General features: G+C 35.4%; 1 protein-coding gene across 1 annotated transcript in view; it reads right to left on the reverse strand.

The window, feature by feature from the left end:
• srgap1a (SLIT-ROBO Rho GTPase activating protein 1a) overlaps positions 1–15,740 on the reverse strand; it is a 132,131-nt gene that overhangs the window by 70,752 nt on the left and 45,639 nt on the right. The window contains 1 exon segment of the mRNA XM_048168700.1: positions 5,921–5,983. Within this exon segment, the coding sequence (XP_048024657.1) occupies positions 5,921–5,983 (63 nt within the window).

Genomic DNA, 15,740 nt, shown 5'->3' on the forward strand with positions numbered 1-15,740 from the left:
TGATGGAGGTTATATTTTACTATAATTATAATAATTTTACTGGTACTAAAAGAAAGATTGAAAAAAAAAATACATTGGTAAAACTTTGTATTTTAGCAGTGTTTTGAAATCGGCCATCACTAGATACTGTTAAAAAGTCGTTATTTCATTTTTTTGGCACACAAAAAATATTCTCATCGCTTTATAATATCACATGAACTGATTTAAATATGTTTTTAGTAGCTTTATGGATCTTGAGAGAGGAAGTACCATTGCTGGCAATGCAGGCCTCACTGAGCCAACAGATTTCATCAAAAATATCTTAATTTGTGTTCCGAAGATGAATGAAGGTCTTACGGGTGTAGAATGACATGAGGGTGAGTAATAAATGACATTATTTTCATTTTTGGGAGAACTAACCCTTTAAGTATGCTAGTAATTGCACTTATCTTAAAACAGAATCAACCAGACACTGTGCCATTACACCTAATATTTATTTTTCTTACCTTCATCAAACCAGATGAAACACACATTAGTACTAAACTCCCGTGAAGAAAACCAATTGCTGAGATGTGAATGTGCGAAATAATGGTAAATGCTGCTTCAGATGGTCTGAGTCATTGTTTTGGTTAGGTGGCTGTTAGTCATATTCAGATGAATTTTATAACAAGCATTAGGATGTGACTCAGAGCTTATGAGCCTGTACTAACAAACTAATTATGCCCACAATGTCAAACTCTTCACAAAGAGCGAGTGCTTAATCGACACTAAAAGCTTTTTCACGTTGTAATTGATGTAACATAGGCATGGCATGACTGAACACTGCATGCAGCTGATATTCCAGACTCTCCTTTACCATAAATGTATAAAAAGATGTCAGTTTCTGAGAAAGCAAACCGTTTGAAAGTACATAGTAATATTAAGGCTATATAATATTAATATGAGTGGTGATGAGATGCTAATGCATGCTATGTGGCTGCTAAGAAGTTCTTTAGTTTTTTTTAAAGTTTTTTTATTGCATTGCGTATTACCAAGTCAGAGAATCCCAGCTCTAAGTCTCTATGGCCACATATACACTGCAGCTATCAGTTCACATTTTAGTGCTTAAAGGATTAGTTCACTTCAGAATTAAAATTTCCTGATAATTTACTCACCTCCATGCCATCCAAGATGTTTATGTCTTTCTTCAGTCGAAACGAGATTAAGGTTTTTGAGGAAAACATTCCAGGATTTTTCTCCATATAATGGACTTCACTGGGGTACAACCAGGTACAACGGGTTGAAGGTCCAAACTGCAGTTTCAGTGCAGTTTTAAAGGGCTCTACACAATCCTAGCTGAGGAATAAGGGCCTTGACTAGTGAAACTATCTGTCATTTTCTAAAAAAATAAAAATGTATATACTTTTTAACCACAAATGCTCGTCTTGCATTATGTAATCACATTGGAAAGGTCACGTATGATTTAGGCGAAAGTACGATCCAGTGTCTACAAAGCGAATGTGCACACCGGACGCGAATGAAGCGGTAAGCGCGAGTGATTTACATGTTAAGTCAATGCAAAGACACGAATTGACATCCTGCGGCGCGAATGACGCAGCGTGAATTAAGCGATTCAGGCGTTTGACGCGCTTAACGCGTGATTCGCGCGAATTGCGCAAGTTGAAAAATCTGAACTTTGGCGAATTTCCGCGCCGTGTTAACCGATCAGGAGCTTGCTCTAGTAGTGATGTGACGTAGCGAGCTGAGGCAGAAATTCGAAACAACAATGGAGGACAAAATCAGTGTCGCTGTACATCTTCATACATTTATAGAAACAGAAATAAAAAGGATCGTGTTTGAAAGAAAGTGAGTGAGGAGGTCGGACAATCTGATAAGTTGTAAAAAACGGTCTTTACTCAATTTGAGCTATATATATATATATATATATATATATAAAAAATATACATATATATATATATATATATATATATATATATATATATATATATATATATATATATATTAAGACTACAAGCCAACTAAAGACGACCAATTGAGCTTATTTGCTGTAATTTACAATTATTTCCCCACTGACAAGTTGTGTTTATTCAGAGGAAGTGTGCAGAAAGCAGTGGGAGAGTCTGGGACACAAAGGAGCGGGAGAGCTCCTCTCATGATGCGAATTCGCGTCTGTTGTGAAGGGATTTCCACGCGCGAATGAAGCGAGTAAACTCAAAATGTTCAAGCGTCCAACTACGCGCGAATAGCGCGATTTATTCGCGCAAGTCGCGTCTGGTGTAAACGCAGCATTAGTCAAACGCCCTTTACAAAAAATGGTAAAACAACAGTGTTGGACGATTTTGAAGTTGGAGGAGATAATGAGATGAAGTTTTTCGCCCTACCGCGGTACTTTCACCTACGTCACGTGTGTGACCTTTCCAACGTAATGCATGGCACATCACAGAGCAAAGCAAGACAAGAATTTGAGGTTAAAAAGTATATACAATTTTTTTTTTTTTTTTACCATTAGTTTCGACCACTAGAAGACCCTTACTCCTCATCTGGGATCATGTAGAGCTCTTTGAAGCCTCACTGAAACTGCAATTTGGACCTTCAAACCTGAAGTTCACTATATGGAGAAAAATCCTGGAATGTTTTCCTCAAAAACCTTAATCTCTTTTCGACTGAAGAAAGACATAAACATCTTGGATGACATGGAAGTGAGTAAATTATCAGGAAATTTTAATTCTGAAGTGAACACAGTTCAGTAAAATATGGGAGTAACAACCGCATTCTACAACCAAATTAACTACCAAAAAATCCAGGTCGTGGCAACCGCATTTACAAAAATTATACGCAGTGAGTATAGAAACGAACTAAACAACTAGTTGTTAATGACATATTTTAATGTACATCAGAAATGTTTCTCTCTTCTGTAAGTGTGTGGTTAAAGAAATCACAGGGAAAGCGGTACAAGCATTGACTCATTCGTGTTGCCAGATCTTGCTAGAAAAACAGCAAATAAAAACAAGACCACAATAAACTGAAATCCAAATGCTTTATGCTGAAAATAAGACCAAAATTTTGCGACCCTGCACCTGCTCACTTTAATAACTCCGTAAACTCAATTGTTTTATGAGCCAAGCCCAAACAACAAGCCCAAAAACCCTTAAAATAAGTGGACATTGCAACACTGCAAGAGCGCGCTGTGTGAAGCAGGCTTTCCAAGCATTCGAAAAACACGATGGTTACCACAGTGTCGCAGTTTTGGGAGCGACTCGCATTCCGTACACACATGGAACAATAATTTAGGGGACTCACTCCCGCATTTTAATGTGGTTGTCACTCAAGAAACTTTACAGAGTGTACATGGCCTATGATATTTTCAGGTCCCTAGATATGGCCAGTGTTGTTGTTGTTGTTGTTGTTGTTGTTGTTAACGATAAACTACTATAAAATAAAATAAAACTAAAATTAAAAATCCTTTTCGGTAAAAATAAATAATAAATAAAATATAATTAAGACTTAAAATGGAAAAAAATAAAATAAAATAAAAATAGAAAAAAATGCCTTGGAAACTAACTGAAACTAAATGACTAAATACTAAAATAAAAAAAAAAAAAAAAACTAATTTAAAATATTAACAAATATTACTAAAATATGTTAACATAAAAATTAAAATATTCAATATAAACACAAATATTCAATATTAACAAATATATAAATATAAATAATACTAAAATTACACTGGATATGGGTCGTGTCCATCATTCAATAAATATATAATAGTTTTTTGACCCTTGATTTATTGCCTGCCAGGCAAAAATTGTTAGTTCAACTGTTTAGAAAGCACAAATGATGGAGGATGAGTTACTCTCCAAACATTAATCCTTAAATCTAAGTGGTTTGTTTTATTTGCCAATCCTAAATATGATTATAAGCATTAGCATGAACTGCTAACAAGACAGACAGGAAAAAAATGACAGCTGCTGTTCTCTCATGTCTCATGTCAGTCTTGTTAGCAATACATTCTAACATTTATTAAGGTCTCAAGAAATGTTTAACAATTTTCTAAGTATGATTGTAATTTTTTTGTGCCTTATGCTCTATAAGCCTCTTGCGAAGCCTGACGCTAAAGCTAAAGCGCTAAGCCTCGCTCATCAGCTTGCCTTCTCCTCAATCAAAGGTGACTGAGCACCAAGCTGATTACAAGGACCCATTCACGATTAGACCCCTGAACATCAGGTCAGTCCAGGCCATAATCACTGTGGCAGTCACGCAGCATTATAATTCATGGTACAGCAAAGCCTCAAAAGAGAGCTTGACTATAAAACGTGGACCAAACTAAATATTGTTCATAAATATGTACAGTCGGAGCAGCACAGTACACTGCTGTCCACGGCTGTATAATTAGACACGTGGCTAGAAAGGCAGACCAAACCATGGGCCCCGCTCTCCACTTACTGGTCTGGAACTCTGTTTACATTTCTGCTGGTTTTAGAAGGACCAATTTTAGAGTCGCACCAGACCTGTTATTTTACTGGCTGTGGCTGCATGAAGGGTTTCTGATGCAACAGTCCCACAAGAGTGTTTCCCTCCTGAAGGCTAATTCAGGTCAAAAGGGATGATACACTTCTACAGTGATCAAAAGGAAACCGTGGCGTGCGGTGTGATTACCCGAACAAACGTTCAGAAAATATAAATGTGACAGCTTCAAAATAAAAGAATCTGGGCTGAGGTTTCTCGATGATGGGTTCTCATGATAGGAGAATGCCAAGATAAACCAAATCACCATTTCTAATTGAGACCCATTTAGTAAAGTAGCCATTTTGGCAATTTTGTTCAAAAAGTTTGGGGTCAGTTTTTTTTTTTTTCTTTGAAAAAAATGTAAACTTTTATTAAGCAAATATGTTTTAAATTGATCAAAAGTGACAGTAAAGACTTTTACATTGCTCCAATAAAATCTATTTCAAATAAAATGCTTTTATTATACTTTCTATTCAGGGTTTCCACAAAAATATTAAGCAGATGTTTATTAACTGTATAACTGTTTTCAACATTGTTAATAATAAGAAGAAATGTTTCTTGAGCACTAAATCAGCATATCAGAATGATTTCTAGAGACTTCATTAGAGACTTCTTCATTTCATTAGAGACTTCTTTCAAAAACATTTTAACAGTCTTACAGACCCAAAACCATTGAACAGTAGTGTAAGCTAAATCTGAATATCCCAAGGACTTCAATACAATTTAGAATAGAAACTGAAATGCTGCGCAAAGTGACAAAATCAGCCAATCAGAACATGTTGTTGATTTAAAAACAATCAGAAACAAGATTATAGGCCAATGGCATTTTACCTTGGGCGGAGCTAGTCACACAACAAGTTAGAAATGGAAACCAATTGTAGCTCAAAATATTTTGCTTTGTGATATTTTAGCCACTCAGGGCTATTTAAGACAAAAACTTGGAAGATTATCATGAAGATATATAATTTATCACATAATTTACACTTCAATGCATCATTTAGTTTGGACACATGGATAAACTACAAAGCAGCAAAAGCTAACAGAGATTTAAAGGAAAAACACAATGCAACGTTGAGCATTGCAAACAAATAAACACACAGAGTCCTCAGTCTGCAGGTGGTTTTTAAGACCTGGGAATGTATTAGCATCTTATTAAGACCACAGAGGAAGCAAAGGACACATGAATCTTCCGAGCGATTAAGGAGGGCCTGACAGCTGTAATTAAAGTGTGGGAATTAACTATTGATTATTGGTATAAACACCATAATCTGCCAAGGTCAGAGATGCAGAAAGTATGTGTGAAGTATAGCTGGTTTTATGGGTGTTTTAGCATAGTGCACTCCTGGGTGTAGCCGGAACGCAACACGTACCAAGAGAATGAGAGAATGAAATGCAAAAAAATGACTTTTACACGTACAAAACTTAAAACACTTACCGTGTAGAGCTCATTGAGGACTTTCATCAAATCCTCTTGCAGCTGAAATGTGATTTCTTTACTCTGAAGAGAGAGAGAGAGATACAAAAAGGTGGAGGCATCAGTTATCAGATCATATTAGACTCGCTGACAAAATGTTTGACAAAATAAGAAAGCTGCATGTGTTCGTGTGCAATTAAACTTTTAGTTTTGCAAGAGATTTATATGTGGGCACACACTCTTCACACTGAAGGTTGAACTGTTTGCTTTAACTTTCAGCAGCTCGCGTGGATTACCTGCGTGAAGCTGATCTTTCTGTCTCGCAGGCCACTCAAGACTCTCACTAACCCAATTATATCTCTACTAATCTGATTCCACGAGCCATTCCCAGCATCCCAGTGCTCAGGGGTGCTATGAGAAAATCCTTTTGCAACAGTTAGAGCAAGACCTCCAGTCAATCTTGACAAATCAGAGGCCAAAATGTTCTTCAAACTAAATTATACTCACAGTGTATGAATGTGAAAGGAACTGGAGATGCTATCAGCATTTTAGTCTATGTGGGTTTATTTAGAAAAAGAAAAAAAATGTTTTAGGGTGAATCTCATCAATTATATATATTATTATATAATAAAGTACAAGAAAAAATTATATACATACACACATATTATATATATATATATATATATATATATATATATATATATATATATATATATATATATATATATATATATATATATATATATATATATATATATATGCATAGACCTTCTTAAACCAAAACACATTACATATATCTATCCTAACATTCCATGTAAATCTTAATGCACTCAGTCCATTTAGTCCTTTAGACTTAATTTAGCACATCAGATGAAAAAAAGACGTCACATTTTTTATGTATTCCCTATCTTTTTTTACATTTATATATATCTTATACATATCCTATACATATTATATATATATATAATATGTATATAATATATAGGTAGTATACTTGTTATAGTAGTAGTATTTTATATATTTAATATTTATAGTAATATTTATTAAACATAAAAATTTAAGTATAAAAAGGGATAGTTCACCCAAAAATGAAAATTCTGTCATCATTTACTCCCCCTCAAGTTGTTCCAAACCTGTATAAATTTCTTTGTTCTGCTGCACACAAAGGAAGATATTTGGAAGAATGTTTGTAATTTATATTTTAAAGTATATTTTTTCCTACTATGGTTGTCAATGGGGGGTGAGATCTGGAACAACATGAGGGTGAGTAAATGATGACAGAATTTTCATTTTTGTGTGAACTATCCCTTTAAAATTTCAAATGTAAAAATGCAATATCCACAAAAAAGTTTATTAGAGAAATAAGAATAGTATAATACTTGTTTAATGCCACATGTTTAATGGACATGTTCTTCACAGGCTATGTGATATCAGCTCTTTCAGACATTTAATTAAAGTCAATTGTATGTGGAACACAAGCATAACAATTCACATGTGTCATGTGGAGGTCAAGAGTCAAAATAATTTAGCTAAGATCTCCAAACACCCACACTGCTGTTCTACACTCAACCTCTCAAGAGCAAACACAAGAGCTAACAGCTGTGTGTGTACATGTGTGAACTTCAGCACACCCGCAGGATCTCAGAGGCACACAAGTCTGCACTAAATGCTAAGTTCATCATCCGTGACTCATCGTACAGTACCGGCAGCATCCGGGCATGCAGATCCAAACAGGCCTAGAGAGATTATTCACGTGCCATGCCAAAGCTCTGCCTTCAATCAGGCTTCCTCTCAGGCTCATCTAACACCAGCCAGTTAGATGAACACTGCCTTTTACATAACTGTTTCCAGCCGATGGTCAAACTGACAGACACAGTTATATGGAGAGATGTGGTGGCTCAGCCTATTCTGAGAGCAATCAAGCAGGTTGGCAATAGAGCAAAGGACTGTGGGAAGCAGGGTTTTGTGCTATTCAGAATTGAATTAAGAAATGACAGCTAAAGTTCTGAATGTGAATTAAGTCAAAAAGTAACAAAAAATGAAAGTTACTTTGAATAAAAGAATCTGCTAAATGCATAAATGTAAATCAAATGGCAGGTATGTTTCCACATTCTTTTTACGTTTAAATAAAATGAGCTCCTAGTATTTCTTATTTTCATTGTTAACTTATCAATTATTGACTTTTTCTAAGACTCAACTTATGTCTTATTTGACAATCATCTAAACAAATTAGTCTAATTTAATTTAACTTGATTAAATTACTTTTTTCTATTGTTATTCTGTTAAATAAATGCCAAAAAGCCAATAAATAAAAAAAAAAAAAATACAAAATGTGTCTGAAAATCAAAATCAAAGAAAATCTATGTAATACATTAAATAAAATAATAAAATAAATAAAAAACATAATAAATAAAATAATTTGTGTAAGTAGCTTTTGATAAAAGTGTCTGCTTAATGCATAAATGTAAATAAATGGCAGGGATGTTTCCAGTTTCAAAAATCCCAGACCTATTCAATAGCTGGGTTTCCATCCAAATGTGAAGCGAAACTTTTCAAAGTTCGCAAAAAAAGAAAAAAAGACAAATGCGAATTTCCGTCAAGATGTTCGAGCGGATGACGGTGGTACTGGTAACCAACAATAAATAAAACACTATGACCGAGCATTTGTGAAGGGTTCGCCTAAACACTAATGAATAAGAAAACAATAAACGAGAGCCGTCTGAACTCTTCTTGACTTTATTAAGTGAGAGGACAACCCCAAAAACCTGCGACACAAAAGTGTGCATGACCCTAACCACGGCAAGCCCTGTGGGGAAAATGCATTGCACGCACACATATACAACGTGCGTCAGTACATCCAGAATTAATGCATCATAACAGAATCAAACAAAGTTTTCTTTTACAACACCATCAGCAGAAACAGCTGATTACAATTAGTCACGTGGGTTTAATGTTCGTTATGTCAAAATTTATTTGACAAATGCGTTTCCATCTCCCATCTCCCGTTATTTGCATTAACTCTTTTTTGCACAATTAAAAAAAACACCTCAAGGGAGCGTAAAATCTTTTTTTGTGAATTAAGAGATTTTTATTCGAAATTTGCCATTTCCGTCACTCGTTTCTGATATGATACTTCAAAATGCGCATAAAAACAGGGTGATGAAAACATAGCTAATGTTGTGTTACGACCTCTATCTTGAATGAGTCCCAGACTTTGCAACTTAAGTCGGGGACACACTTAACGATTGTAAGGCCGATTATGAATGTAAATTGAAATTTATGACTGATCATGCTCAAACGCGTCCAGTCAGAGCCAGTTGCGTTCAGTCTGCGATTACAGTCGGTGTTCAAATTCTGTGTGCAAGTATGTAAATCTGCTTCAGTCGCAAGAAACAATCGCTGTGTGTTGAGCACAGAATGTTCTAGCTAGTCATTAAATGTGTGCCGGACTTCAGGGTACGTTTCCTTGACAACAATGTACTAAAAATAGAAATGTAGAAATGTATTTGTCATGTAAATTAACAGCCAAAACGCATAAAAAGTTAGCAGTTTTTAACTTTAACTGGGCCTTTACATGTCAAGTGAGAAGTTGAGTCATTGTAGCACTACTATCTGCTAGTTTACTTTGTTAAAGACTCTATAAATAACCATATCAAGCCTCTGGGTATAGAGGTTACATCTTTCCATTAAAATTAATCTGGCTATAAAAAATTTACATCCTTCAAGTCATGAACATGAGAGGGCTGACAGTACCATGTGCGTGGCCCATGGCGAAGCCAGTCATGTCAAAAAAAGAGGAGCCATACACTTTATGGCAGGAGGTAGCATATTGCGTGGCAATAAATGTACTAAATAACGTGCCGACAGCCATTTAACATGCGTGACGGCTTTACTACATTACAAATTACGATCAGGGCACTAACAGTGTGGGATTTATGCTTTAAGACTATCGGTTGTTATCAGTCACATTCCATATTGTGCAGCATTGAACCTACTTTTGTAAATGGTATGCAATTAGAAAAGAAAAAAAAACTAGGATTCATCAACTACTATAATGTATTGACAGAAAAACAAATGACGTCTTTTAAAAGAACAAACATCTCCTCTGAGTGCATCAGGAGAGACTAGGTTTTAAAAATGAACCTTGGATTTTATAAATAACCTAAAAGAGTTTTAAAAAAGCATGTTGTATAAATAATGAAAACAAAATACATGTGACAAAACCTGCTCTACCATGATGGAATTCCTCATTGTACATGCATACTCAGAGGACGTGTGCTCCAGTGATGCTGAGCTCTATATGTAGTTGCATGAATACAGTACATCACAGATCTTTTAACACTCTCTAACACACAGAGTTTCTAGTATTTCTTATTTTCACTGTTAACTTATCAACTGACTTTTCTAAGATTCAGCTTAAACTACTGTTCAAAAGTTTCAGTATGATATCTTAAATATTTTTGAAAGAAGTCTCTTACGCTAAACAAGGCTGCATTTATTTAAAGGGTTAGTTCACCCAAAAATGAAAATTCTGTCATTTATTACTCACCCTCATGCCATTCCACACCTGTAAGACCTTTGTTAATCTTCGGAACGCAAATTAAGATATTTTTGTTGAAATCCAATGGCTCAGTGAGGCCTGCATAGCCAGCAATGACATTTCCTCTCTCAAGATCCATTAATGTACTAAAAATATTTAAATCAGTTCATGTGAGTACAGTGGTTCAATATTAATATTATAAAGTGACGAGAATATGTTTGGTGCCCCCAAAAAACCAAATAACGACTTATATAGTGATGGCCGATTTCAAAACACTGCTTCATGAAGCTTCGGAGCGTTATGAATCAGTGTGTCGAATCAGCGGTTCGGAGCACCAAAGTCACGTGATTTCAGCAGTTTGACACGTGATCCGAATCATGATTCGACACTCAAAAATATCTTAATTTGTGTTCCGAAGATGAACAAAGTTCTTACGGGTGTGGAACGGCATGAGGGTGAGTAATAAATTACATTATTTCCATTTTTGGGTGAACTAACCCTTTAATCAAAAATACAGTAATACTGTACAATATTACAATTTAAAATTGTTTTGTTTTCTATTTTAATAAATGTAATTTGTTCCTGTAATGGCAAAGCTGAATTTTCAGCATCATTACTCCAGTCTTCAGTGTCACATGATCCTTCAGAAATCATATTATTATGCTGAATTGGTGCTCAAGAAAAATAGTTTATTATTAAGTAAAAAAAAAAACAAAAAAACGTACTTATCTTACTGACGCCAAACTTTTGAACAGTAGTGTACTGTATTTGCCAAATAAATGCAAAAACACACACAAAATGTGTACTAAGATTACAGGTAACTAGATTAGAACATTTTAATGATGCATAAATATTACAATTCTGAAAACCAATAGTTTTCCATTTTCATGTTATGGCTAACCGATTCTATACCAATTCTATAATTCTATACTATTACGCTTCTATATATTCTATACAGAGTTCTATAATATTTTGTCTAAATAAATAAATAAAAAATCAATCACTTTAAATCTACAATTGAACATAGGCATCACGAAACCACATTATAATGAACAGTATGAAAATTGGATATTCATTTTGAAATTTGCTGAAAGATTACATTTAACAGTGTTAAATTGTTGGTCTTAAGAGTAGATAATGGCAACTATAATTAAACAAGGGAAATAAGCATACATAATAAAAATATAACAATACTGGATAATATATATATGTATAAAAAATCCCTAACCCCTAAGTAACAATAACATTGACCTCGACTAACAAGTCTCTTAAGAGACATTCTCGAGGTCTGCCTCTCTGTTGCAGCTGTGCCTCTGAAGGTTGAGGTGACAGCAGGGGTTTTGCTCTCCTGTATGTGTGGCTCATTACTGAAACGATGTTGTGATCAAAGGAAGCGGGGTGCACTGATTACAGAGAAGAGCAGTTTCAACACCATGGGAGAATGACTGCCCCCCACCAACAACATCCAGCGCCCTTAAGGGAAACAACCCACTGCCCTCTCTCTTCTGCCACTCTTGTGTCACATAGACAGCAGAGAGCAAGAGAATGTGTGTAAGAGGTTGTTTTGTTATATAACTAGTCACTTTAATGGATACAGGCACATCAGCTTTGTTTTGAGGTTTCTTCTATCAGGAGTTTCTGTCATGACTCATGAGGTCTTTAAAGTTCTACTCCACCATATTTGAACATAAGGTACTCCTCCTAATGAAAACAGCTCTGAGGAGCACGAACAACACCTGGTTCTTACGACATAATAGAGTAAACCTTACAGTAATGGGCAGTTTCCCCTGGTGTTAGCATGCAATAATGAAAGTACACTCTACATCAGACCAATATGGCGTCATTTTAAAGGAATGGCTCAACCAAAAATGAAAAATCAGCAATTATCTAATCACCCTCATGTTGTTTGAAACCCTTAAAACTTTCTTTCTTCTGTGGAGCACAAAAGGATTTGAAGAATATGCTGTTCACTTTTTCCAGACTAAGGTTGTCAAATTTCAAAAATTACAAAAAAGTAGTATTAAGTCTCAATCAAGTGGTCTATTTGGATCTTGCACTAGATTTCAAGTCTTCTGAACTCCATACATTGTGTGAGAAACAGACCCATTTAGTGCTTCAACACAATAACCCAATCATTTCGTTTCAATCATTTGGATTAGTTCTTTGGCAAGATCCAATTCAAAAAGAATGATTTGTTCACAAACTGGACATCAGCAAATGTTTTTCATAATTCTCTGTGAATAAAGTCTTAAAGGTGCCCTAGAATTAAAAATTAAATTTATCTTGGCATAGTTAAATAACAAGAGTTCAGTACATGGAAATGATATACAGTGAGTCTCAAACTCCATTGTTTCCTCCTTCTTTATATAAATCTCATTTGTTTAAAAGACCTATGAAGAACAGGCGAATCTCGACATAACACCGACTGTTACGTAACAGTCGGGGTGTATGCCCCCAATATTTGCATATGCCAGCCCATGTTCAAGGCATTACACAAAGGCAGCCAGTATTAACGCCTGGATGTGCACAGCTGAATCATCAGACTAGGTAAGCAAGCAAGAACAATAGCGAAAAATGGCAGATGGAGCAATAATAACTGACATGATCCATGATAACATGATATTTTTAGTAATATTTGTAAACTGTCTTTCTAAATGTTTCGTTAGCATGTTGCTAATGTACTGTTAAATGTGGTTAAAGTTACCATCGTTTCTTACTGTATTCACGGAGACAAGAGCTGTCGTTATTTTCATTATTAAACACTTGCAGTCTGTATAATTCATAAACAACTTTATTCTTTATAAATCTCTCCAACAGTGTAGCATTAGCCGTTAGCCACGGATCACAGCCTCAAATTCATTCAGAATCAAATGTAAACAATGTAACAGTATACAATACTCACATAATCCGACGCATGCATGACGAACACTTTGTAAAGATCCATTTTGAGGGTTATATTAGCTGTGTAAACTTTGTTTAGGCACTGTTTAACGCAAGCGCGAGCTCCGTGGGCGGGGAGCGTGAGCATTTAAAGGGGCCGCAGCATCAATCGGAGCATTTCTAATTATGCCCCAAAATAGGCAGTTAAAAAAATTAATTAAAAAAAAATCTATGGGGTATTTTGAGCTGAAACTTCAGATACATTCAGGGGACACCTTAGACTTATATTACATCTTGTAAAAAAACGTTCGATGGCACCTTTAAATTGCAGTCCACTCCTCACAAATGCTATGAGATGCCTTCAGAAGACTTGGAATATAGAGCAATGGTTCTCAACCAGGGGGCCTCAGCAAACTTGCAAGGGAGGTTCAAGATGGCATAACAGGCCAATTTTAAAAGTGTTGGTGCGTCCGAAATCACGCACTTTCTGAGTAAGTACTACATTTCAATTTTAACTTACTTCGCAACCATTAAAGTATGTTCTATACAGTATGAATGTAATCTGGACATACTACATCTGCCATGATGTCATTACCTCCACTGGATGGAACCTTCACCTCCATTCATAAATCCTCGCCGGTGGCCTCATGGGATAGTAAAGTATCCATCGAATGCGCACTTCAAAATCTCACCGGAAGTAGTAGGTCATTCGGGACTACTATGTATTCGAATTTGTTGGCGTACTGTTTTTCACATACTATATAGTAGGGAAGTATTCGATTTCGGACACAGCATGTGATTTCTAGACTTGGAAAAGTCATGTAAATGAATTAAAGAGTAAAAATTACGAAAAAAAAAAATATTTTAGTATCCCTTAATTAATCCTTAATCCTCATCCAGTGAATCGCAAACGACTGGAAAGGTCACTGGGCCTTTGAACATTATCACAGGTAAATAGGGAGTCTTGGGAGTCAAAAAAAGGTTGAGAACCACTGAGCCTGGGTCATTTAGACCACTTTTATGATACTTCTATAGTGCTTTTGTGAGCTTATCTTACCTTTACAGCCTCAGTTTTGATTCACTTATTATATTTTTTAAAAAAGTGGCCAAAATATTTTTCAAACCTTCATCTTTTGTGTTCATTGGAAGAAAGAAACTCATACTGGTTAGTAACAACATGAGGGTGGGTAAATAACTCTTAAATAATAATTTTTTTTTTTTAACCATCTCACAACCGGTCAGATCTGCTGGTCAAGCCCTCTCAATAACCCTTGTTTGAGACCGAACTTTTACCTCCCACATTCCAGGCTTGTAATTTGCTGTTGTGGTCGTCTCATATGACTCGCATGCATGGCAGCACATAATCTGTTTGGGAGTTGTCCCCCTTCTGTGGCCTGCGCTGGAGGGACCGCCACGTCGTCTTGGTCATGGGGCCGCAGACATCAAACGACAGGCAGGAGGCCATGATTAGAGCTCGGGCTTTAAGAACTTCTCAGAACAGAACCGCAGCCCAGAACCAAAGGTCCCATATGGCCGGACCCACATCGTAAATCCGACGAGCGAATGCAGGCACGCAAACAATCCCGTACCACACAAAACATCACATGCCCCACATCTGAGTTAAGCAAGAACTAACTCTACACAGGTACACTTTAAAAGTCTCTTAAGTCCTCTTTACACTGGAAAAAAAAACAGGACATAGGTCGCATTTGAAGAGGTTACGATTCACAAAAAGGTTTACACAGTAATATAATGCAGCACTGAGGTAGCCTAAAAGTATTTACACAAGAATGACAACCGCAGGAAAATAAGCATCAAAAGCTTTTTGATGAAAAAAAAAAAAAAAAAATGAATCAAAGCTTGAAAACAAGACATGCACTGATTTTCATAACAAAGACAAAATATCATGTAGTATTTCACTTATTTTAAGGGATAGTTCGCCCAATATGGATATTCTTTTATCATTTACTCACATGATGTTGTTCCAAACCTGTATGACTTTTTCTTGTGGAGGATATATTGAAAATAAAAATATTTAAATATTATATGTATAATATAGTTTTGGTTTGTGAAGGTCAAGGGATCCAAAACAACACTGGACACCATGTGTCTTTCATTGTATGTACAAAAACAGTTGAAACATTTTTTAAATACTACTTTTTATATACTTTCTTCTGTGGAACACAAAATAAGATATTTAAAAAATTCAAGAGAAAGAAGTAAAATCTAAAGTAAGTCATACAAATTTGGAACAACATGAAAGTGAGTAAATGATCACAGAATTTCCATTTTTGGCCAAACTATCCCTTTAAGAACAGCATAAATATGCTTTTAGGGTTCACCATCCAGAAATATAACAGGAACTGCTTGAAAGTAATATAAAAATATAAAGAATAAAAATAGCTTTCAGAAAAGAATAAA

The sequence above is a fragment of the Megalobrama amblycephala genome, linkage group LG19, assembly GCF_018812025.1.
Source record: "Megalobrama amblycephala isolate DHTTF-2021 linkage group LG19, ASM1881202v1, whole genome shotgun sequence".
Lineage (NCBI taxonomy): Eukaryota > Metazoa > Chordata > Actinopteri > Cypriniformes > Xenocyprididae > Megalobrama > Megalobrama amblycephala.